Genomic DNA, 27,461 nt, shown 5'->3' with positions numbered 1-27,461 from the left:
TTTTAAGCTAATTACACATATTCTAATCCCCCTAATAAAATAACAAAGCCGCCCAAAATAAAAAAAAATTCCCTACCCTAATCTAAATTACAAAAGTAATCAGCTCTATTACCAGCCCTTAAAAGGGCTTTTTGTGGGGCATTGCAACCCACCACCAACATACCCCTACTCTAACCGACCCTATCCCCCCTTAAAAAAACTAAATCTAACCCCCAAGTGCTCCTTACCTGTCCTGAAGACCGTGGAGAAATTCCTGTTCCAGGCGTAGAAGTCTTCTTCCAGGCGGCGACCTCTTCTTCTTCCAGGATCCAGCCGGCGCGAAGCGGAGGAGTTGAAGACCGATGACCGCGGAGCTGAAGACCGTCCATCTGGAACTGAAGACCGGCGATGCTGGAACTGAAGAGCAACAATGCTGGGACTGAAGACCGCTGGAACTGAAGACCGGAGCCGGAGCATGGAGGATTCTCTTCATATGATTGCCGCCGTACACTGAATAAAAATTCAAGGTACGCGATTAAAAATGGCATCCCTTGAATTCCTATTGGCTGATTTGAGCCTTCAAATTCAAATTTAGCCAATCGGATGCGAGCTACTTTAATTCTATTGGCTGATTTGAATAGCCAATAGAATAAGAGCTACTGTAATTCTATTGGCTGATTAGAATAGCCTGGAACAGGTCCTTCTCCGACGGTCTTCAGGACAGGTAAGGAGCACTTGGGGGTTAGACTTTTTAAGGGGGGATTGGGTGGGTTAGAGTAGCGGTATGTGGGGTATGTGGGTGGTGGGTTGTAATGGGGGGGGTTGTTGTTGTTTTTACAGGCAAAAGAGCTGATTACTTTGGGGCAATGCCCCACAAAAGGCCCTTTTAAGGGCTGGTAATAGAGCTGATTACTTTTGTAATTTTTTTTTTTGTTGTAAAATTGTATTTTTTTTTTTGTAATTTAGTGTTTGTTTGTTTTTTGTAACTTGGTTTAGTGTATTTAATTGTATTTTAGTTTAGATATTTGTAGTTTATTTAATTAATTTATTGATAGTGTAGGTGTATTTGTAACTTAAGTTAGGATTTATTTTACAGGTAAATTGGTAATTATTTTAACTAGGTAGGTATTAAATAATTATTAACTATTTAATAGCTATTGTACCTAGATAAAATAAATACCAAGTTACCTGTAAAATAAATATAAACCCTAAAATAGCTACAATGTAATTATTCATTATATTGTAGCTATCTTAGGGTTTATTTTATAGGTAAGTATTTAGTTTTAAATAGGAATAATTTAGTTAATATTATTAATATTATTTAGATTTATTTTAATAATAATTAAGTTAGGGGTGTTAGAGTTAGATAGGGTTAATATAGTTAAAATATATAATATAATAACTATATTAACTATATTAACCCTAATATAATTAGGGTTAATATAGTTAATATAGGTGGCAGCGGTGTAGGCAGTGGCGTCACTAGGGTTGGTGTCACCCGGTGCGGTAAGTTATGGTGTCACCCCCCCCCAGAAAGCAGACACACACAAAAACACAGGCAAACACACATACAAACACTAAGACACAATTAAAACATACTCAGATGCACATACAAACACTCGGAAACACACTCAGACACACACACAAAAACACTGAGACACACACACACACAAAAACTCAGACATACACTTACAAAATATGTAAACTGCACTGCATTAATTATAAAGCTCATGCCTAGAGCTGCTCCCTGGCTCAGCAGAGCATCAAATGAAAGATAAACAGAGCACTCTAAAAATAAATCACTAAAGAAAAGTTTTAGGTGCAAACTATGAAAATTCTGCTCTCTGACTCTGTTCCAAGTCTGTCAGTGCACAGCCCTGGGCCGCGTGCCTACCGCTTCTTATGGCCAATCACCTCTGCACTCTGCCCACCCCCAGACCCCCACCCGCCCTCCTACCTGTTCAGTGTGCACTTAGTGTACCGTAACCGTAATGGTCTGATGGGCATCATACGTGGCTCCTTCACTTTAAAGACAGTGTCAAACAGTCATGCGGTCAGGTGCCTGGCATCCCCTCATGATTTGCCAGTTCCCGTTTAGAGAGACAGCACAGCAGTGAGTGACTCTACTGCTCCACATGTCACTGAGCAGTGAACACAGATAGGCAGGCAGGTTTAGGCTAGCAGCGCAACTTTGCAAGCCCCACGTCATGCCCACAACATTCATAGCGAAATTGGGCAGGGGAGAAGCAAAGTACAAACAAGCAAAAGCAGCCGGGAAAACTATTTGTTGAAATTGCGGCACTGGCTCAAGGGGCAAAAAATTTGTGTGTCTAAAAAAATTTGTGTGTCTACATCTTCCCCAGTCCCACCAATGTTCACAAATGCCAGCCCCTCTAATAAAAAAAAAATCTATGCATCTCAACATTGTATTTCTTTGAATTTCAATAAAATTTAAAAAAAAAAATTTTTTTTTTTGGTGTCACCCCCTGGTGGGTGTCACCCGGGTGCGGCCCGCCCCCCCCCCCGCCCCCCCCCCCTAGTGACGCCACTGGGTGTAGGGGGATTAGATTAGGGGTTAATATATTTAATATAGGTGGCGGCGATGTAGGGGGATTAGATTAGGGGTTAATATAGTTAATATAGGTGGCGGCGGTGTAGGGGGATTAGATTAGGGGGTAATACATTTATTATAGGTGGCGGCAGTGTAGGGGGATAAGATTACAGGCAAAAGAGCTGATTACTTTTAAGGGCTGGTAAAAGAGCTGGTTACTTTGGGGCAATGTCCCGCAAAAGGCCCTTTTAAGGGCTGGTAATAGAGCTGGTTACTTTGGGGCAATGCCACGCAAAAGGCCCTTTTCAGGGCTATTTGTAGGGTTAGACTTAGGTTTAGTGGTAGGGAAATTTTAGTATTTTAGGGGTTAATAAATTTAATATAGGTGGCGGCGGTGTAAGGGGGATTAAATTAGGGGTTAATAATTTTAATATAGGTTGCGGTGGTGTAAGGGGGATTAGATTAGGGGTTAATAATTTTATTTTAGGTGGCGGCGGTGTAGGGGGCTCACATTAGGGGTTAATATAGTTTAAATATTTGGCGGCGGTGTAGGGGGATCATATTAGGGGTAATATAGTTTAAATAGGTGGCGGTGGTGTAGGGGGCTCACATTAGGGGTTAATATAGTTTAAATTGGTGGCGGCAGTGTAGGTGGATCATATATTAGGGAGTAACATAGTTAATGTAGGTGGCGGCGGTGTAATGGGATCATATTAGAGGGTAATATAGTTTAAATAGGTGGCGGCGGTGTAGGGGGATCATATTAGGGGGTAACATAGTTAATATAGGAGGCGGCGGTGTAGGGAGATCATATTAGGGGGTAACATAGTTAATGTAGGTGGCGGCGGGGTAGGGAACTCACATTAGGGGGTAAAACATTTAATGTAGCTAGCGGCGGTGTAGGGGGGTCAGATTATGTGGTAATATAGATAATGTAGCTGGCGGCGGGGTCCGGGAGTGGATAGAGGGATATACGTGTTGGGCTATGTTTGGGAAGCGTGTTAGACAGTACGGAGATTTTATAATTTAGTCAGGTTATTTTATGCGGCAGCAGTTTCTAAAGTGCCATAAGTCACTGGCGACTCCAGAAATTTGTACTTACGCAGATTTCTGGACATTGCTGGTTTGTCAGACTTACGGCACTTTAGCAAATGCCGGTGCCATATATGGGATAGCTCGAGTTGCGAGCTGAAACTACGGGCGGCGCAGGTTTCCATGCTTGCGCCGAAACCTGCGCCGTATATCGAATCGTGCCTCTTCTGTGTACAACCAACACCATTTTTTTTATTTTAGTATTTTACGGGTTAATAAATTTAATATAGGTGGCGGCGGTATAGGCGGATTAGATTAGGGGTTAATAATTTTAATATAGGTGGCGGCGGTGTAAGGGGGATTAGATTAGGGGTTAATAATTTTAATATAGGTAGCGGTGGTGTACAGGGGATTAGATTAGGGGTTAATAATTTTAATATAGGTGGCGGTGGTGTACAGGGGATTAGATTAAGGGTTAATAATTTTAATATATGCTCGCGCCCCTTGTATGTATCGGATCGCGCCCCTTGTGTGTACAACCAACACCATTTTTTTGATAGGGGTGCATTTCCAATACCGAATCAGCCATTATCTAACCCAACCTCTAATCTTTACAGTGAATTTGCTAATATATATTGAAATACATAATAGCACAAACCTACGTACAGTTTTTACAAGTGCACCAATACATTAAGCAAATTCTGTGTTTTCTGTTACTGATGTGACCTTATTAAGTTACCACTCTGGGCCTTTTTCCTATACCTGTATATTCGTTTTCTTTTTTAGGCTATATAGCCCATATAGATTGCTGCCCCAATAATAGTGAACCTCATTATTATTCCAGTCTTCCTGTTTTTGATAACCAGTTTTTTAACTGGAATTTCTGCCAGCATTTTAGTTTTAATATACCCAGTTTTTAAACACGTTCTAATAAAGATTTATATTTTAACCTGTGTGACTTTTTTCCAAACTCCACTTTATCTAAGGGTCTTTTTTGAGTGCTTATATAGTCTCTTTTCTTTGTTTAGTTTCTTCAACTAACAGATTTGTAATGTACATTTAGACACTAATCAGCAAGCGCTATCCAGGTGCTGAACCAAAAATGGGCTGGCTTCTAAGCTTACATTCCAGCTTATGCTGAAACCCGCGTCGCCCATAATTTCCCCTTGCACAACGGGGAATCACATATATGGCGCCTGCAGTTCATAAAGTGCCGTAAGTTGGATAAACTAGCGATGTCCAGAAATGTGCATAAATACAAATTTCTGGAGTCAGTGACTTACGGCAAGTTAGAAACTGCCGGCGACTAAGAATAAAAAAATTTTAAATTTCCCATAGAAGTCTAACACGCCTCCCAAAAATAAACCTGACACGTCAAAACCCATATATCTGCCATCACCGCATATTGGAACTAATAATAAATGTATTAACCCCTAATCCGCTATTCACCCACATTGCGATCTACCTTATAAATACAAATGCCCCTTTAGGAGCAATGGGTAGTTTAGGATTTTTTAGTGTTAGGTTTTTTTATTTTGGGGGGTTTGGTGGGTGGGGGGTTTACTGTTAGAGAGGGGACTTAGTATTTTTTAAAGTAAAAAAGCTGTTTAATTTAGGGTAATGCCCTACAAAAGGCCCTTTTAAGGGCTATTGGTACTTTAGAATTAGATTAGGGGGTGTTTTTATTTTGGGGGGCTTTTTATTTTCATAGGGATTAGGTTTAATTTTTTTAATTTTGATAATTTGGTTTATTATAATATGCATTTTTTTGTAATCTTATATTAATTTAATCTTAGGTTTTTTATATTTAAGTAATGTTAGCTTTTTTATTTTAATTTAGGTAATTGACGTTAATTTAGGGGGTGTTAGGTTAGGGGACTTAGTAATTTAATTAGTTATTTGCGTTGTGGGGGTTTGGAGGATTTGCGGTTAATAGATTTTATAGGATTATTGCGTTCTGTGGGTTTGGCGGATTAGGGGTTAATAGTTTTATTAGGTTTATTGCATTGTGGGTTAATGGCGGATTAGGCGTTAATTATTGTATTAGGTTTATTGCGATATGGGTTAATGGCGGATTACAGGTTAATACATTTATTAGGTTTATTGCGATGTGGGTTAATGGTGTCTTAGGGGTTAATATACTTAATTAGTTATTGCGGTGGGGTTTGGTGGTTGACAGGTAGATAAATATTGCGCATGCGTTAGGTGTTAGTTAATATTTTCAGGGAGTTACAGTGCTCACATTTTCAGCGTAAGGCTTGCTGCGCCTGCCTATGTGTGGTGAGTAGAAAATGGAGTAAAATTTCTCCCTTGCGCTTAATATGTGATACCGATTTGTGACGCGGTTAGCTTATGGGAGTAAAAATTGCGTGCAACAAGTGAAATATACGTGCCCCATTTATATATGGCGCCGTATATGTGATACCAAAACCGTGTAAAAACTATTGTCGCCGGCATTTGCGTGTGACGCCACATATGTAATCTTGTCCCAGATGTGGAGGTCTCTTCCTGCAGGCTAAACCCATTTGAATGTGCATGTTTTGGAGCCATAGATTATTATAAATATTGTTAGTAGGCTAAATAATATTCGGCTAGATTACGAGTTTTGCTGTAAGAGCTGCTCGGTGCTAACTTGCAAGTTATTGTCACCGATCACCTCCCTCTAGCGCTGCTAATACAGGTTTACAAAAAGCCAGCGTTAGCAGGCAATATTGCAGCGTAAAGCAAAGTTTAGCTCCATACCTCACTCTAATACCAGCGCTGCTTTGAGCTGGTTTTACGTGCTTGTGCATAATTTCCCCATAGACATCAATGGGGAGAGCAGGCTAAAAAAAGCCAAGCACCTGCAATAAAGGAGCGCAAAGCTCCGTAACAAAGCCCCATTGATTCCTATGGGGAAAGAAAATTTATGTTTACACCTAACACACTAACATAAACCCCAAGACTAAACACCCCTAATCTGCTGCCCCCGACATCGCCGCCACCTACATTACACTTATTAACCCCTAATCTGCCGGCCCCGACATCGCCGCCACCTACATTATACTTATTAACACCTAATCTGCTGGCCCCGACATCGCCGCCACCTACATTACACTTATTAACCCCTAATCTGCTGGCCCCGACATCGCCGCCACCTACATTACACTTATTAACACCTAATCTGCCAGCCCCGACATCGCCGCCACCTACATTACACTTATTAACCCGTAATCTGCCGCCCCCAACGTCACCACCACTATACTAAAGTTATTAACCCCTAAACCTAACCCTAACATCCACTAACTTTAATGTTATTAAAATAAATATAAATCAAAACTACTATTATTAACTAAAAAATTCCTATTTAAAACTAAATACCTATAAAATAAACCCTAAGCTAGCTACCCTATAACTAATAGTTACATTATAGTTATCTTAGGTTTTATTTTTATTTCACAGCTAAGTTTGAATTTATTTTAACTAGGTAGAATAGTTAGTAAATAGTTATTAACTATTTATTAGCTACTTAGCTAAAATAAATATAAATTTACCTGTAAAATAAAACCTAACCTGTCTTACACTAACAGCTAACCTTACACTACAATTAAATAAATTACATTAATTAAATAAAATTAACTAAATTACAAAAAAAATAAACACTAAATTACACAAAATAAAAAATTTTTATCAAATATTTAAACTAATTACACCTAATCTAATAGCCCTATCAAAATAGGGGTTAATAAATGTAGGTAGGTGGCGGCGATGTTAGGGACGGCAGATTAGGGGTTAATAATATTTAACTAATGTTTGATAGGCGGGAGTATGGCGGTTTAGGGGTTAATATGTTTATTATAGTGGCGGCGACATTGGGGCAGCAGATTAGGAGTTAATAAGTGTAGGTAGGTGGCGGCGACATTGGGGGCAGCAGATAAGGGGTTAATAAATATAATGTAGGTGGCGGCAATGTTGGGGGCAGCAGATTAGGGGTTTATAAGTATAATGTAGGTGGCGGCGGTGTCCGGAGCGACAGATTAGGGGTTAATAAATATAATGCAGGATTCTGCGATGTTGGGGGTGGAAGATTAGGGGTTAATAAGTGTAAGATTAGGGGTGTTTAGACTCATGTTAGGGTGTTAGGTGTAGACATAAATTTTATTTCCCCATAGGAATCAATGGGGCTGCGTTACTGAGTTTAACGCTGCTTTTTGGCAGCCGGCTCTCCCCTTCCTATGGGGAAATCGTGCACGAGCATGTACGACCAGCTCACCGCATAGCCTCTAACGCAAAACTCTTAATCTAGCCGATGGTTTGGAAATAGCAAAGTGCTACTTCTATTTATTGCCCTATAACTTGCAAAAAAAGCAAAGAACATGTAAACGTTGGGTATTTCTAAACTCAGGACAAAATTTCGAAACTATTTAGCACAGGTGTTTTTTGGTGGTTGTAGATGTGTAACAGATTTTTTGGGTCAAAGTTAGAAAAAGTGTGTTTTTTTCCATTTTTTACTGATATTTTATAATTTTTTTTATAAGATATGATGAAAATAATGGTATCTTTAGAAATTCCATTAAATGGCGAGAAAAACAGTATATAATGTGTGGGTACAGTAAAGGAGTAAGAGGAAAATTACAGCTAAACACAAACACTGCAGAAAAATAAAAATAGCCCTTGTCCTTAAGGGTAAGAAAATTGAAAAATGGTCTGGTCATTAAGGGGTTAAGACCCACGGCAAGGATTCCGGGCGTTTGAGACCCACGCCAAGGAAACAGACGAGCGGTGCATGCAGGCAAGTGCCAACTTGAACAAGCTACGCTCCTGCCTGCGGACGCTAACTCCTCCCCCTCTTGTCCTTAAAGGGACAATGTTATTGTTTAAAAGATAGATAATCCCTTTATTACCTATTAAATATATAAATATATTGTACCAAAAAACACCAGATATACATAGACTGATTTATTTATGAATAAATATAACGTATTCCTGTATGTTAAGAACATTTGAATGTGAAATAACATAATTTATGTAAGAACTTACCTGATAAATTCATTTCTTTCATATTAGCAAGAGTCCATGAGCTAGTGACGTATGGGATATACATTCCTACCAGGAGGGGCAAAGTTTCCCAAACCTCAAAATGCCTATAAATACACCCCTCACCACACCCACAAATCAGTTTAACGCATAGCCAAGAAGTGGGGTGATAAGACAAAAGTTTGAAAGCATAAAAAATAAGGAATTGGAATAATTGTGCTTTATACAAAAAATCATAACCACCACAAAAAGGGTGGGCCTCATGGACTCTTGCTAATATGAAAGAAATTAATTTATCAGGTAAGTTCTTACATAAATTATGTTTTCTTTCATGTAATTAGCAAGAGTCCATGAGCTAGTGACGTATGGGATAATGACTACCCAAGATGTGGATCTTCCACGCAAGAGTCACTAGAGAGGGAGGGATAAAATAAAGACAGCCAATTCCGCTGAAAATAATCCACACCCAAAATAAAGTTTAAATCTTATAATGAAAAAAACTGAAATTATAAGCAGAAGAATCAAACTGAAACAGCTGCCTGAAGTACTTTTCTACCAAAAACTGCTTCAGAAGAAGAAAACACATCAAAATGGTAGAATTTAGTAAAAGTATGCAAAGAAGACCAAGTTGCTGCTTTGCAAATCTGATCAACCGAAGCTTCATTCCTAAACGCCCAGGAAGTAGAAACTGACCTAGTAGAATGAGCTGTAATCCTTTGAGGCGAAGTTTTACCCGACTCGACATAAGCATGATGAATTAAAGATTTCAACCAAGATGCCAAAGAAATGGCAAAGGCCTTCTGACCTTTCCTAGAACCGGAAAAGATAACAAATAGACTAGAAGTCTTTCGGAAATTCTTAGTAGCTTCAACATAATATTTCAAAGCTCTAACTACATCCAAAGAATGCAATGATCTCTCCTTAGAATTCTTAGGATTAGGACATAATGAAGGAACCACAATTTCTCTGCTAATGTTGTTAGAATTCACAACCTTAGGTAAAAATTTAAAAGAAGTTCGCAACACCGCCTTATCCTGATGAAAAATCAGAAAAGGAGACTCACAAGAAAGAGCAGATAATTCAGAAACTCTTCTAGCAGAAGAGATGGCCAAAAGAAACAAAACTTTCCAAGAAAGTAATTTAATGTCCAGAGAATGCATAGGTTCAAACGGAGGAGCTTGAACAGCCCCCAGAACCAAATTCAAACTCCAAGGAGGAGAAATTGACTTAATAACAGGTTTTATATGAACCAAAGCTTGTACAAAACAATGAATATCAGGAAGATTAGCAATCTTTCTGTGAAAAAGAACAGAAAGAGCAGAGATTTGTCCTTACAAGGAACTTGCAGAAAAATCTTTATCCAAACCATCCTGAAGAAACTGTAAAATTCTCGGAATTCTAAAAGAATGCCAGGAAAAATGATGAGAAAGACACCAAGAAATGTAAGTCTTCCAGACTCGATAATATATCTTCCTAGATACAGATTTACGAGACTGTAACATAGTATTAATCACAGAGTCAGAGAAACCTCTTTGACTAAGAATCAAGCGTTCAATCTCCAAACCTTTAAATTTAAGGATTTGAGATCCTGATGGTAAAAAGGACCTTGCGACAAAAGGTCTGGTCTTAACGGAAGAGTCCACGGTTGGCAAGAGGCCATCCGGATAAGATCCGCATACCAAAACCTGTGAGGCCATGCTGGAGCCACCAGCAGAACAAACGAGCATTCCTTCAGAATCTTGGAGATTACTCTTGGAAGAAGAACTAGAGGCGGAAAGATATAGGCAGGATGATACTTCCAAGGAAGTGACAATGCATCCACTGCTTCCGCCTGAGGATCCCTGGATCTGGACAGATACCTGGGAAGTTTCTTGTTTAGATGAGAAGCCATCAGATCTATTTCTGGAAGTCCCCACATTTGAACAATCTGAAGAATTACCTCCGGGTGAAGAGACCATTCGCCCGGATGTAAAGTTTGGCGACTGAGATAATCCGCTTCCCAATTGTCTATACCTGGGATATGAACCGCAGAAATTAGACAGGAGCTGGATTCCGCCCATACCAGTATTCAAGATACTTCTTTCATAGCCAGAGGACTGTGAGTCCCTCCTTGATTATTGATATATGCCACAGTTGTGACATTGTCTGTCTGAAAACTAATGAACGACTCTCTCTTTAGAAGAGGCCATGACTGAAGAGCTCTGAAAATTGCACGGAGTTCCAAAATATTGATTGGTAATCTCACCTCCAGAGATTTCCAAACCCCTTGTGCTGTCAGAGACCCCCAAACAGCTCCCCAACCTGTCAGACTTGCATCTGTTGAAATTACAGTCCAGGTCGGAAGAACAAAAGAAGCCCCCTGAATTAAACAATGGTGATCTGTCTACCACGTCAGAGAGTGTCGAACAATCAGTTTTAAAGATAATAATTGAGATATCTTTGTGTAATCCCTGCACCACTGGTTCAGCATACAGAGCTGAAGAGGTCGCATGTGAAAACGAGCAAAGGGGATCGAGTCCGATGCAGCAGTCATAAGACCTAGAATTTCCATGCATAAGGCTACTGAAGGGAATGATTGAGACTTAAGGTTTTGACAAGCTGAGATCAATTTTAGACGTCTCTTGTCTGTCAGAGACAGAGTCATGGACACTGAATCTATCTGGAAACCTAAAAAGGCTACCCTTGTCTGAGGAATCAATGAACTTTTTGGTAAATTGATCCTCCAACCATGATCTCGAAGAAACAACACAAGTCAATTCGTATGAAATTCTGCTAAATGTGAAGACTGAGCAAGTACCAAGATATCGTCCAAATAAGGAAATACCACAATACCCTGTTCTCTGATTACAGACAGAAGGGCACCGAGAACCTTTGTAAAAATTCTTGGAGCTGTTGCTAGAGCCACAAACTGGTAATGCTTGTCTAGGAAAGAGAATCTCAGAAACTGATAGTGATCTGGATGAATCGGAATATACAGATATGCATCCTGTAAATCTATTGTGGACATATAATGCCCTTGCTGAACAAAAGGCAGGATAGTCCTTATAGTTACCATTTTGAATGTTGGTATCCTTACATAACGATTCAATATTTTTAGATCCAGAACTGGTCTGAAGGAATTCTCCTTCTTTGGTACAATGAAGAGATTTGAATAAAACCCCAGCCCCTGTTCCAGAAATGGAACTGGCATAATTACTCCAGCCAACTCTAGATCTGAAACACATTTCAGAAATGCTTGAGCCTTCGCCGGATTTACTGGGACACGGGAAAGAAAAAATCTCTGCAGGAGGCCTTATCTTGAAGCCAATTCTGTACCCTTCTGAAACAATGTTCTGAATCCAAAGATTGTGAATTGAATTGATCCAAATTTCTTTGAAAAATCGTAATCTGCCCCCTACCAGCTGGGCTGGAATGAGGGCCGCACCTTCATGTGGACTTGGGAGCTGGCTTAGGTTTTCTAAAAGGCTTGGATTTATTCCAGACTGGAGATGGTTTCCAAACTGATACCGCTCCTGTGGGTGAAGGATCAGGCTTTTGTTCCTTGTTGTGACGAAAGGAACGAAAACGATTATTAGACCTAAATTTACCTTTAGATTTTTTATCCTGTGGTAAAAAAGTTCCTTTCCCTCCAGTAACAGTTGAGATAATAGAATCCAACTGAGAACCAAATAATTTATTACCCTGGAAAGAAAGGGAAAGCAAAGTTGACTTAGAAGACATATAAGCATTCCAAGTTTTAAGCCATAAAGCTCTTCTAGCTAAAATAGCTAGAGACATATACCTGACATCAACTCTAATGGTATCAAAGATTGCATCACAAATAAAGTTATTAGCATGTTGAAGAAGATTAACAATGCTATGAGAATTATGATCGGTTACTTGTTGCACTAAAGCTTCTAACCAAAAAGTTGAAGCTGCAGCAACATCCGCTAAAGATACAGCAGGTCTAAGAAGATTACCTGAACATAAGTAAGCTTTTCTTAGAAAGGATTCAATCTTCCTATCTAAAGGATCCTTAAAGGAAGTACTATCTGCCGTAGGAATAATAGTACGTTTAGCAAGAGTAGAGACAGCCCCATCAACCTTTGGGATTTTGTCCCAAAACTCTAATCTGTCAGATGGCACAGGATATAATTGCTTAAAACGTTTAGAAGGAGTAAATGAATTACCCGAATTATTCCATTCCCTGGAGATTACTTCAGAAATAGCATCAGGGACAGGAAAAACTTCTGGAATAACTACAGGAGATTTAAAGACCTTATTTAAACGTTTAGATTTAGTATCAAGAGGACCAGAATCCTCTATTTCTAATGCAATTAAGACTTCTTTAAGAAAAGAACGAATAAATTCCATTTTGAATAAATATGAAGATTTATCAGCATCAATCTCTGAAACAGAATCCTCTGAACCAGTTGAATCATTATCAGAATCAGAATGATGATGTTCATTTAAAAATTCATCTGAAAAATGAGAAGTTTTAAAAGACCTTTTACGTTTACTAGAAGGAGGAATTACAGACATAGCCTTCTTAATGGATTTAGAAACAAAATCTCTTATGTTAACAGGAACACTCTGAGTATTAGATGTTGATGGAACAGCAACAGGTAATGTAACATTACTAAAGGAAATATTATCTGCATTAACAAGTTTGTCATGACATTCATTACAAACAACAGACACCACAAGTTTACAGCAGATACACTTAACTTTGGTAGATCCAGCACCAGGCAGCAACTTTCCAGAAGTATCTTCTGACTCAAGGTCAATCTGGGACATCTTGCAATATGTAATAGAAAAAACAACATATAAAGCAAAATTGATCAAATTCCTTAAATGACAGTTTCAGGAATGGGAAAAAAATGCCAGTGAACAAGCTTCTAGCAACCAGAAGCAATAAATAATGAGACTTAATAATGTGGAGACAAAAGTGACGCCCATATTTTTTAGCGCCAAAAAAGACGGCCACATTATTTGGCGCCTAAATGCTTTTGGCGCCAAAAATGACGCCACATCCGGAACGCCGACACTTTTGGCGCAAAAAAACGTCAAAAAATGACGCAACTTCCGGCGACACGTATGACGCCGGAAACAGAAAATAATTTTTTTGCACCAAAAAAGTCCGTGCCAAGAATGACGCAATAAAATGAAGCATTTTCAGCCCCCGCGAGCCTAACAGCCCACAGGGAAAAAAGTCAAATTTTAAGGTAAGAAAAAAATTGATTTATTCATATGCATTATCCCAAATATGAAACTGACTGTCTGCAATAAGGAACTTTGAACATCCTGAGTCAAGGCAAATAAATGTTTGAACACATATATTTAGAACTTTATATAAAAGTGCCCAACCATAGCTTAGAGTGTCACAGAAAATAAGACTTACTTACCTCAGGACACTCATCTACATGTAGTAGAAAGCCAAACCAGTACTGAAACGAGAATCAGTAGAGGTAATGGTATATATAAGAGTATATCGTCGATCTGAAAAGGGAGGTAAGAGATGAATCTCTACGACCGATAACAGAGAACCTATGAAATAGACCCCGTAGAAGGAGATCATTGAATTCAAATAGGCAATACTCTCCTCACATCCCTCTGACATTCACTGCACGCTGAGAGGAAAACCGGGCTCCAACCTGCTGCGGAGCGCATATCAACGTAGAATCTAGCACAAACTTACTTCACCACCTCCACAGGAGGCAAAGTTTGTAAAACTGATTTGTGGGTGTGGTGAGGGGTGTATTTATAGGCATTTTGAGGTTTGGGAAACTTTGCCCCTCCTGGTAGGAATGTATATCCCATACGTCACTAGCTCATGGACTCTTGCTAATTACATGAAAGAAATTCATATTTTCATGTCACGACAGTGCACATGAGAATATGCGATCGGGTTTGCATGCGAGTAGGGTGTTAGGTTTCTTTTCCACATTTTGCTCTATTGACTCCTATGAAGGAATACATGAACATGCACGCAATATTCTAAGTTCTGCTTTTTGCTCTTGTCTGGTTACTTCTCGTTTACTTTCAACTCATAATATGAGTGTAACCCGATGAGCGCAAAAAGACGAAATTCTAGAGCAGTTAACTCTCGAGCGGGAGAGTTAATTAGTGCTCCACTTGTAATCTGGCTCTTAGCTGGGGTCAGTAACTAACTGCTTTAAAATCCTGAAGAATGTCATCTGTGTATTCTCCTTAAAATATATGTTATTGGATTTATGTGAGCCTGAAAGTTGTGTATAAAATATTATAATTAGAAAACTGATGAACTGAAGAGGTTTGGTCCGTGTGTCTCAGTCTTATCTTTGCTGTAAAACATCAAGTACATGACTGAGCCTACAACATACAACATGTTGGGTCTTACAGTGATAGTTTTCTTTTTTGTGAGAGTAATTTTGCCATTTACACATTAATATTAATATGATACATAATTACTCATTTGCTGGATCCATTAATATATAATGCTCCGTATGATAAGTAGTAATTTGCTTGTTCTTATTAAACTGAAATCTTTAATGTTTTGTTACATAAAAGCACCACAAGTTCCATTAACATAAACATGAGTGCTGGGTTCTATAATTTGTAAACCTATTCCTGCCCATAATAATAAAAAATGCTATTTTTAATATAATTACTGAAGAATCGACAGACCTTAATTAATAATCACTTCATTTTCAACAACAGGCACAATGTGGTTTAGAAAATATTTTACATTTCAAAAGAAAAGAAATTAGGAATAGGAAAATGTTTGATAACATCATTGAGGTGGTAAAAATGCTTCAAGATGTCAGTAAATGTTTTTGCTCATAGTGCAGATGCTTAAAGGGACGTGAAACAAAAAAAAATCTTTCATTATCTATATAGAGTGTAAAATGAAATAAAACTGTGATCTCACAGTTTATGAGTGAAGTCCGGTTGGATCAGGGCAGAGCCTTGCTTTTAATGGTATGGCGTCTGTGCACTTCATGGGTGGGGATTTTCTATCTGGATTAAGGCATTAAAGGAAGGGACTTAGTTCCAGAATTTATACAGGGGGGAAGTGGGACTTACCTCCTAATTTTAGATCACCCAGGAATTCGCTGGACAATAGTGAGGTATGCACTTAAAGAAGTGTGGTCTAAATGAGCTTCAATATGTTAGGTACATCAAACATATGTAACATTTATACATACAATTAGACATTGTGGAATTGGAATAATAGATATATTTTAATAATGGAACATTAATATTAATTATACTATTAAGCAGGGGATATCCTATCAATAAATTGTCATTAAAAGAGCACATACCAACATATCATTCTAAAATTTCATTATTTTGTCACCATTCAAGATGTTAAAGGGTTAGGTTTAGGGTTAGGGGTAATAACCAACTGGGTGCTAAAGTTTGCATAAAAAAACAGTATGTCATCTTATTTGGCAACAAATTACTAATTACTGTTGCCTATATTAGAGTCATCAGGCAACACAATCTCAGATGCACAATACACTGTTTGGACTGATTCTGACACTCTAATTATAAAGATGTTTTCATTGGTCTATGTCTTTGAAACTGATATTTTGCTATTAAATAATGAAATAAATATATAAATGTGCATTTTTTATTCATATTGTATTAATTTGTGTTTGTGTAGTACATGTCTTATAAGCTTTGAACACAAAGAATCCTAGAATACAGCGTCTCTGACTTGAGTTTATTTCCTCTTAGGCACTTACACTGTACAAGAAATTATATCCATCTCAATCTCTTCACATCATTCATCCTGAGAGCTATTTCCGTTTTTATTAAGGATTCTGTCCTGAGGTGGATGTACAGCATAGCTCTGCAGGATCATAAATGGGATGGACTCATCTCCTATCAGGTAAAACTCATTTGTTTAAATAGAACAGCATCTGCGGCATAAAGCTCTTGATTCTTGAGAACGGAATCTTGTAAAGGGACAATAAATACTGTTATTTTATTAAACCTTTTAAAAATGAATGCAGTACACAGATATATCTGTTTCACCCTGTTCCAAAAACAGGTTAATACATAGGGGCATATTTATCAAAGTGCGAGCGGATATGATATGATGTAGAGTATCATGTCCGCTGCACATCGATAAATGCCGACAGCATACGCTTTCCATGAGCTTCCCAATACATGATATCTTGCGCGTCAAATGTAAACTGCTAGTGATGCGGGAAAACAATAATTACAACACCAACACCATAAAAACACTCTTGCTGAATTTTTATCTAAATGTTTGTAATTGCAAAATATTTTCATGTCTATTTTGTTGTTGTAAAATATCCTGACTTGAGCGAACAAAAGGTGCCTCTTTGATCTCACAAACACAAGTCAAAGGCTGGCTGTGGCAGTACATTCTAGAGGTGCGGTCAGGATTTTTAACCTACTCTAAGGCCCAGCTTGTGGAATTCATAAAGATTTTATTGCCGCGTTAAAGAGTCACTTTCCAAAGTTGTGTTTCACTATTTCAAAGCCGATAATGTTGTTTCATTTTGTATTTTACTTTTTCAAAGTTTTTTCTTGTGGATACAATAGAGTTAGGAATTTTTTAAACTGAGATTTTTTATTATTTATTTATTTTATTAAATTGTCTCTAATATTTTGAAGATGTTTTTGTGATGCCGGAAACCTTCTAAGTAGAACTCATTCTATGCAAAAGGGTTAAAGAGTAAATGGTTACAAGATAGAAGTTGCTCCATTGATATTAAAGGGACGGTAAAGTCAAAATTAAACTTTTAGGATTTAGACATTGCATACAATTTAAATATCTTTCCTATTCTATTATCTTATTTTCTTCATTCTCTTGGTATCCTGTGTTGATAAACATACCTATCTGGGAAGTAGCTGCTGATTGGTGGCTGCGCATATAAGCCTCTTGTCATAAGCTTGCCAGATGTGTTCAGCTAGTTCCCAGTAGTTCATTGCTGCTCCTTCAACAAAGGATGTCAAAAAAATGGAGCAAGTTTGATAATATAATTAATTTGAAAGGTTGTTTAAAATTGTAAGTTCTATCTGAACAATAAAATTAAAAAAATGGTCTTCATGGACTTTTAATGAAGATGAATCGCAACACACATATGTTAAACGGGGAAGGTAAAATCTTTTTTTCCTATAACATATTAGTTTCACTTTTTGTAATTGAATCTAGGCCATTGTCTAGATGCAATGTTTAATTTTACACCAAATCTGTAAACCAGGCCAGTTGGCAACCAAATCACCTACTTCTAGTGAGTACTGAAACTACAACTTATTATAAGTCCTTATAAACTAGTATAAGACCTAAAAAACTAGTATAAGCCCTAATAAACTAGTATAAGCCCTAATAAACTAGTATAAGACCTAAAAAACTAGTATAAGCCCTAATAAACTAGTATAAGACCTAAAAAACTAGTATAAGCCCTAATAAACTAGAATAAGCCCTAATAAACTAGTATAAGACCTAATAAACTAGTATAAGACCTAAAAAACTAGTATAAGCCCTAATAAACTAGTATAAGACCTAATAAACTACTATAAGCCCTAATAAACTAGTAAAATACCTAGAAAACTAGTATAAGCCCTAATAAACTAGTATAAGACCTAATAAACTAGTATAAGCCCTAATAAACTAGTATAAGACCTAATAAACTAGTATAACCCCTAATAAACTAGTATAAGACCTAATAAACTAGTATAAGCCCTAATAAACTAGTATAAGACCTAATAAACTAGTATAAGCCCTAATAAACTAGTATAAGCCCTATTAAACTAATATAGACCCTAATAAACTAGTATAAGCCCTAATAAACTAGTATAAGACCTAATAAACTACTATAAGCCCTAATAAACTAGTATACGACCTAATAAACTACTTTAAGCCCTAATAAACTAGTATAAGACCTAATAAACTAGTATAAGACCTAATAAACTAGTATAAGCCCTAATAAACTAGTAAAATACCTAGAAAACTAGTATAAGCCCTAATAAACTAGTATAAGACCTAATAAACTAGTATAAGCCCTAATAAACTAGTATAAGACCTAATAAACTAGTATAACCCCTAATAAACTAGTATAAGACCTAATAAACTAGTATAACCCCTAATAAACTAGTATAAGACCTAATAAACTAGTATAACCCCTAATAAACTAGTATAAGACCTAATAAACTAGTATAAGCCCTAATAAACTAGTATAAGACCTAATAAACTAGTATAAGCCCTAATAAACTAGTATAAGACCTAAAAAACTAGTATAAGCCCTAATAAACTAGTATAATATCTAATAAACTAGTATAAGACCTAATAAACTAGTATAACCCCTAATAAACTAGTATAAGACCTAATAAACTAGTATAACCCCTAATAAACTAGTATAAGACCTAATAAACTAGTATAAGCCCTAATAAACTAGTATAAGACCTAATAAACTAGTATAAGACCTAAAAAACTAGTATAAGCCCTAATAAACTAGTATAAGCCCTAATAAACTAGTATAAGACCTAATAAACTACTATAAGCCCTAATAAACTAGTATAAGACCTAATAAACTAGTATAAGACCTAATAAACTAGTATAATACCTAATACACTAGTATAAGCCCTAATAAACTAGTATAAGACCTAATAAACTACTATAAGCCCAAATAAACTAGTATAAGACCTAATAAACTAGTATAAGCCCTAATAAACTAGTATAAGACCTAATAAACTAGTATAAGACCTAATAAACTACTATAAGCCCTAATAAACTAGTATAAGACCTAATAAACTAGTATAAGACCAAATAAACTAGTATAAGACCTAATAAACTAGTATAAGACCAAATAAACTAGTATAAGACCTAATAAACTAGTATAATACCTAATACACTAGTATAAGCCCTAATAAACTAGTATAAGACCTAATAAACTACTATAAGCCCAAATAAACTAGTATAAGACCTAATAAACTAGTATAAGCCCTAATAAACTAGTATAAGACCTAATAAACTAGTATAAGACCTAATAAACTACTATAAGCCCAAATAAACTAGTATAAGACCAAATAAACTAGTATAAGACCTAATAAACTAGTATAAGACCAAATAAACTAGTATAAGACCTAATAAACTAGTATAAGACCAAATAAACTAGTATAAGCCCTAATAAACTAGTATAAGACCTAATAAACTAGTATAAGACCTAATAAACTAGTATAAGACCTAAAAAACTAGTATAAGCCCTAATAAACTAGTATAAGACCAAATAAACTAGTATAAGACCTAATAAACTTGTATAAGACCAAATAAACTAGTATAAGACCTAGTAAACTAGTATAAGCCCTAATAAACTAGTATAAGACCTAAAAAACTAGTATAAGCCCTAATAAACTAGTATAATATCTAATAAACTAGTATAAGACCTAATAAACTAGTATAACCCCTAATAAACTAGTATAAGACCTAATAAACTAGTATAACCCCTAATAAACTAGTATAAGACCTAATAAACTAGTATAAGCCCTAATAAACTAGTATAAGACCTAATAAACTAGTATAAGACCTAAAAAACTAGTATAAGCCCTAATAAACTAGTATAAGCCCTAATAAACTAGTATAAGACCTAATAAACTACTATAAGCCCTAATAAACTAGTATAAGACCTAATAAACTAGTATAAGACCTAATAAACTAGTATAATACCTAATACACTAGTATAAGCCCTAATAAACTAGTATAAGACCTAATAAACTACTATAAGCCCAAATAAACTAGTATAAGACCTAATAAACTAGTATAAGCCCTAATAAACTAGTATAAGACCTAATAAACTAGTATAAGACCTAATAAACTACTATAAGCCCTAATAAACTAGTATAAGACCTAATAAACTAGTATAAGACCAAATAAACTAGTATAAGACCTAATAAACTAGTATAAGACCAAATAAACTAGTATAAGACCTAATAAACTAGTATAATACCTAATACACTAGTATAAGCCCTAATAAACTAGTATAAGACCTAATAAACTACTATAAGCCCAAATAAACTAGTATAAGACCTAATAAACTAGTATAAGCCCTAATAAACTAGTATAAGACCTAATAAACTAGTATAAGACCTAATAAACTACTATAAGCCCAAATAAACTAGTATAAGACCAAATAAACTAGTATAAGACCTAATAAACTAGTATAAGACCAAATAAACTAGTATAAGACCTAATAAACTAGTATAAGACCAAATAAACTAGTATAAGACCTAATAAACTAGTATAAGACCAAATAAACTAGTATAAGCCCTAATAAACTAGTATAAGACCTAATAAACTAGTATAAGACCTAATAAACTAGTATAAGACCTAAAAAACTAGTATAAGCCCTAATAAACTAGTATAAGACCAAATAAACTAGTATAAGACCTAATAAACTTGTATAAGACCAAATAAACTAGTATAAGACCTAATAAACTAGTATAAGACCAAATAAACTAGTATAAGACCTAATAAACTAGTATAAGACCAAATAAACTAGTATAAGACCTAATAAACTAGTATAAGACCTAATAAACTAGTATAAGACCAAATAAACTAGTATAAGACATAAAAAACTAGTATAAGCCCTAATAAACTAGTATAAGACCTAAAAAACTAGTATAAGCCCTAATAAACTAGTATAAGACCAAATAAACTAGTATAAGACCTAATAAACTAGTATAAGACCAAATAAACTAGTATAAGACCTAATAAACTAGTATAAGACCTAATAAACTAGTATAATACCTAATAAACTAGTATAAGACCTAATAAACTAGTATAAGCCCTAATAAACTAGTATAAGACCTAATAAACTAGTATAACCCCTAATAAACTAGTATAAGACCTAATAAACTAGTATAACCCCTAATAAACTAGTATAAGACCTAATAAACTAGTATAAGCCCAAATAAACTAGTATAAGACCTAATAAACTAGTATAAGCCCAAATAAACTAGTATAAGACCTAATAAACTAGTATAAGCCCAAATAAACTAGTATAAGACCTAATAAACTAGTATAAGACCTAATAAACTAGTATAAGCCCAAATAAACTAGTATAAGACCTAATAAACTAGTATAAGCCCTAATAAACTAGTATAAGACCAAATAAACTAGTATAAGACCTAATAAACTAGTATAAGACATAAAAAACTAGTATAAGCCCTAATAAACTAGTATAAGACCTAAAAAACTAGTATAAGCCCTAATAAACTAGTATAAGACCAAATAAACTAGTATAAGCCCAAATAAACTAGTATAAGACCAAATAAACTAGTATAAGCCCTAATAAACTAGTATAAGACCTAATAAACTAGTATAATACCTAATAAACTAGTATAAGACCAAATAAACTAGTATAAGACCTAATAAACTAGTATAAGACCTAATAAACTAGTATAAGCCCTAATAAACTAGTATAAGACATAAAAAACTAGTATAAGCCCTAATAAACTAGTATAAGACCTAAAAAACTAGTATAAGCCCTAATAAACTAGTATAAGACCAAATAAACTAGTATAAGACCTAATAAACTAGTATAAGACCAAATAAACTAGTATAAGACCTAATAAACTAGTATAAGACCAAATAAACTAGTATAAGACCTAATAAACTAGTATAAGACCAAATAAACTAGTATAAGACCTAATAAACTAGTATAAGACCAAATAAACTAGTATAAGCCCTAATAAACTAGTATAAGACCTAATAAACTAGTATAATACCTAATAAACTAGTATAAGACCTAATAAACTAGTATAAGACCAAATAAACTAGTATAAGACCTAATAAACTAGTATAAGCCCTAATAAACTAGTATAAGACCTAATAAACTAGTATAACCCATTTTTGGTGAACAACCTGATTGGTGGATAACTTTATCCACCAATAAAAAAGTGCTATCCACAGACTCAACCAAAAAAAATAAAAAGCTTAGATGCCTTCTTTTTCAAATAAAGATAGCAAGACAATGAAGAAAAATTGATAATAGGAGTAAATTAGAAAGTTGCTTAAAATTGCATGCTCTGTCTGAATCACAAAAGAAAAAAATTTGGGTTCAGTGTCCCTTTAAGTTTTGCAAATGAATAAATATTAACATTATCAAATATAAAATAAGAATATTGAAAATAACTTTAAAATACACAGATATTAACATTTATATTTTAAATCTATTTGAATTAATATGTAAATGCACTATTCAGATGTTACCTTTAAATATTTAAAGCACTGTACATGTAAATACATTCAGTCTTCTCAAAGCAAAAATCTACAGTGTGGCAGTTACGCTTGTGTCTAACCCCAGAAAATCAACATCCTTCAGAATTAGTCAATGAAATGTATATGTTACTGTAATTCATTATGTCGGCAAATGGGTAGATATTAATGGAATACTGTCAAGCCAAGCTCTAGCTTACAGAATTAAATGAAATAGCTACATTATAGTTGTTATAATTCTGCTATGGATTTTGCTATTAATTGGAGTGTGACCATTTATATAGTTACAATTATTAAAAGACTTCCCATTATCAGTTGCTACAATTATATGCCCCATAAGCCGCTGCATTAATTCAATGCAAATGAACTTTTTCAATGGTAAAATATGCTGCTGTGCTAATGAGATGAAATATTATATTGTCCTCATTTATTTGTCTCCCATCACAAAACTGAAAATTATAGCAATGTGTGTCTGTTTTTACTTATTGAAATTTTATTTTCTAAAAGGCAACTGAAATAATGAATTGCATATTTATGTATGGCTGCTTCTGAGAAGTATGCTGCAGATAAACAAATCAGGACTTGCATACTTACATATCCATCAATCACTGGCTGTGTCCTATTCTAAAATGGAGTGAGCTGATTGCACTAAATAGAAAAAAATAAATATAATGTATTTTATTTTTACACTTTTATCTCATAATAAACATTTCTGAAGACACAATCGTATCTGAAGAATTAATAAGTATTTGAGATTCAGATTGCATATTTATTTATGTATTGCCCTTTTACGACATAAAACAGAAATGGGCTTTGTTCCCTTAGTATCCCTTGTTGAAAAAAATTGAGAATAGGAGTAAATTAGAAAATTGCTTAAAATTGCTGCTCTGTCTGAATCATGAAAGAAAAAATAAAGGTTTCATATCCCTTTAAGCACTGCATTCCTAAAGTAATTTAATATTTTAACCAATTTACAAGATTTGACAACTCAGGAGCAGTTCAGGGATAGACCTTTTTAAAATCCTGATGGAATTCATCTTCTGGTCTATTTTTCTGTGACAATTAGTAAAAACGTACTGTATGCTGCTGGGACAATTACATTTATTATTTTATATATACACCAGAAACTAACCTCATCAGCACAATAGCTATGCATTCAAAATAATCTTTAAAAACCATCTAAAGCAGTTTTCTTTCATGTAATTAGCAAGAGTCCATGAGCTAGTGACGTATGGGATATACATTCCTACCAGGAGGGGCAAAGTTTCCCAAACCTCAAAATGCCTATAAATACACCCCTCACTACACCCACAAATCAGTTTTACAAACTTTGCCTCCTATGGAGGTGGTGAAGTAAGTTTGTGCTAAATTCTACGTTGATATGCGCTCCGCAGCAGGTTGGAGCCCGGTTTTCCTCTCAGCGTGCAGTGAATGTCAGAGGGATGTGAGGAGAGTATTGCCTGTTTGAATGCAGTGATCTCCTTCTACGATGTCTATTTCATAGGTTCTCTGTTATCGGTCGTAGAGATTCATCTCTTACCTCCCTTTTCAGATCGACGATATACTCTTATATATACCATTACCTCTACTGATTCTCGTTTCAGTACTGGTTTGGCTTTCTACTACATGTAGATGAGTGTCCTGGGGTAAGTAAGTCTTATTTTTGTGACACTCTAAGCTATGGTTGGGCACTTTTATATAAAGTTCTAAATATATGTGTTCAAACATTTATTTGCCTTGACTCAGGATGTTCAACATTCCTTATTTCAGACAGTCAGTTTCATATTTGGGATAATGCATATGAATAAATCAATTTTTTCTTACCTTAAAATTTGACTTTTTTCCTGTGGGCTGTTAGGCTCGCGGGGGCTGAAAATGCTTCATTTTATTGCGTCATTCTTGGCGCGGACTTTCTTGGCGCAAAAATTTTCTTGTCATTTCCGGCGTCATACGTGTCGCCGGAAGTTGCGTCATTTTTTTTATGTTTTTGCGCCCAAAAATGTTGGCGTTACCGGAGGTGGCGTCATTTTTGGCGCCAAAAGCATTTAGGCGCCAAATAATGTGGGCGGCTTTTTTGGCGCTAAAAAATTTGAGCGTCATTGTTGTCTCCACAATATTTAAGTCTCATTGTTTATTGCTTCTGGTTGCTAGAAGCTTGTTCATTGGCATTTTTTGCCATTCGTGAAACTGTCATTTAAGGAATTTGATCAATTTTGCTTTATATGTTGTTTTTTCTATTACATATTGCAAGATGTCTCAGATTGACCCTGAATCAGAAGCCACTTCTGGAAAAATGCTTAACTGAGTTTCAGTTCTACCAAAGCTAAGTTCATTTATTTTAAATGTTATAAATGTTTATCTTTAGCTATGGTTTGTAATAAGTTATTATGATATACTTTTACATGCAGATTCCATTAGTATTTATGCTTTATATATTGCCATTCTTACATCTTATGTACGAGAAATATTTAGAAGATTTATAAGAAATATTTTTCTGATTCTATTTTAAAAGCTTTGTCTGACTCCGTGCCTTCTAATAAAAATGTTTAGGTCTTTTTCACTTCTTTTTTAATTATTGAAGTTTCAAATGACCAACAACATACTGATTTATCCTTCTCTGATGATGTTTTTTCTCTTTCAGAATTTTCTTCATCAGATATTGACACTAACAAATCTACTTTTTTATTATTTTTTTATTATTAAAGTACATTTGTTCTTTGTTGAAAAGGTGTTGATTATTTTGGATATTAAGGTAACTAGTTCTTGAAGACTAGCTGACACTATTTCTGCCTATTTATTCTTCTGTGTTTTCAGAGGTTTTCTTTCCAATTCCCCATACTAGGGAATGGAATAGGCTGAGAATTTTCTTTTATTCCTTCTTCAAAGGTTTTAAACTATATTCTTTGCCAGCAGTTAAATTCAATTTGGAGGGTTCTCCAATTTATTGGGGCTATCTCTACTCCTACTAATTATACTATTGTTTCTATAGCAAAATAGTATTTATTTTCCTTTAGATGGTTGTATCTTATTTATGGAAAATTATTTAGTTTCAGGTACTTTTCTTGGTCCTGTGATTTATTTGGATATTGCAATTGCTTCATTTTTTTCTGTTTACTTTAAGATCAAGTATCAGATTATGTTTTATTTTAGCATTGTTAAGGGACAACATTTACTAGAATAGGTGCTGTTGCATTTGTCTTGTTGTTTTGCATTTATTGATTATGAAAATCCACTGTATTGACTGGTCCTTTAAACTGGACTATCATGCTAATAATTTCATTTGTGTCTTCATTTTATTGAATATTTTCGCAAATGAGGGTTAATCTATGTCTTTAGCTATTTTAGCTAGAAGAATTTTGTGATTTTTAAAAAATCCATATTTCTTTTGTTCTAAGATAATCAATTATTTGTTTTATAATTGGATTCAATTCTTAACTGTTACTCTGGGCTTCAAGATTGAGTTCTAAGACTAAAACTTTAAGCTTATACAAGTTTGGTTGTTCTTATTAAGGAACAAATTCCTGAATTCTTTCCCAAGTAACATATTTATAATTGGAAATTTTTCAGTTCGAAATCAGCTCCATAATATTGCGATGTACGTGCCGTATTCCAGCTTGGCTGTCAAGGGGCAGGTTAAGACTTTTTTGAAATTTATTTGGTTCTATTTGGTCCAAATTTCTTTGATTTTATTCCAGTAAGGCTAACACTTTCTTTAAGTGTGTTTCGGTCCTATATATTTTGGGTACTGTTAAAGCATGGCTGGGCACCCATGGGGTTCAAGCGCTGCTCAGACCTGGAATCTTCTGGGGTATTTCTTCCAGTTCCATTTTTAGGAACTGGGTTTTGGAGTTTTATTCAAACTATTCTGCCTTTTGGTCAGTGATAGCATTATTTGTTTTCATTAGATACAATAAATGCATATTTTAATTTTTCTGTTTTCATTCAGATTTTTTTCTGAGGATGCGGAATCTCATATGATTCACTTTGCTCTTCAGGACATAGTTAGAGGATCTTTTTTTCAAAAGCTCTTGATTCCTCACACAAGGGTCACCTTTTTTAGGTTTCCAGATATTTGTGTCTCTGTCTTTGTCTCTATCAGACAAGGGACAATTTTATTGTGTTCCGTTTGTCTGTACCTTTAGTCTCTATTATTTCCTTCAGTTGCTATATATGCATAGAAGTTTTAGGTCTTATGGCCACAGCATTGGATTTAATTCCCTTTGCTCATTCTCTATAGAAAGAACCTTTTCAGTCTTTTATGCTGAATTATGGTGCAGGGATTCTAGGATTTCGCATTTTTAATCTTCGAATCCTAATATTTATCTCTCTTGATTTGGTGGTTAAGAACACCATCATTTAGTCTACAGGTCTCTTCGTTTCTTTCAACCTGGACCATGATCTCTACAGATGTGAGTCTTTTTGGTTGGGAGGCTGTCTGAGGATCTCTGTCAGCACAAGGGGTTTGGAAATCTCATCAGGCTAGATTACCATTTGATATTTTAGAACTCCGTGCTTTCTCAGAGTTTTTTCAGTTTGTTTCTTTTTGAAGAAGAGACGTTTAATGTTTTTCAAACAATATCACTACTATGGTGTATGTCAATCATCAGAGTAGGACTATCAGTCCTTAGGCTGTGACAGAAGTGTCTTGGATATTAGCTTGGGCTAAATCCA

The 27,461-nt window shown here is 35.2% G+C and overlaps 1 protein-coding gene across 1 annotated transcript in view; it reads left to right on the top strand.

The window, feature by feature from the left end:
* The window catches only part of GLP1R (glucagon like peptide 1 receptor), a 1,017,454-nt gene that overhangs the window by 404,075 nt on the left and 585,918 nt on the right, over window positions 1–27,461 (top strand). The window contains exon 7 of the mRNA XM_053712812.1: window positions 16,280–16,433. Coding sequence (XP_053568787.1) covers window positions 16,280–16,433 — 154 coding nt within the window. The remainder of the gene's footprint in view (window positions 1–16,279; window positions 16,434–27,461) is intronic.

This window comes from Bombina bombina, chromosome 4 (assembly GCF_027579735.1).
Source record: "Bombina bombina isolate aBomBom1 chromosome 4, aBomBom1.pri, whole genome shotgun sequence".
In the NCBI taxonomy this organism is placed as follows: domain Eukaryota; kingdom Metazoa; phylum Chordata; class Amphibia; order Anura; family Bombinatoridae; genus Bombina; species Bombina bombina.
The sequence above is the reverse complement of the archived record's forward strand: the minus strand, read 5'-3'. Positions and strand labels throughout refer to the sequence as shown.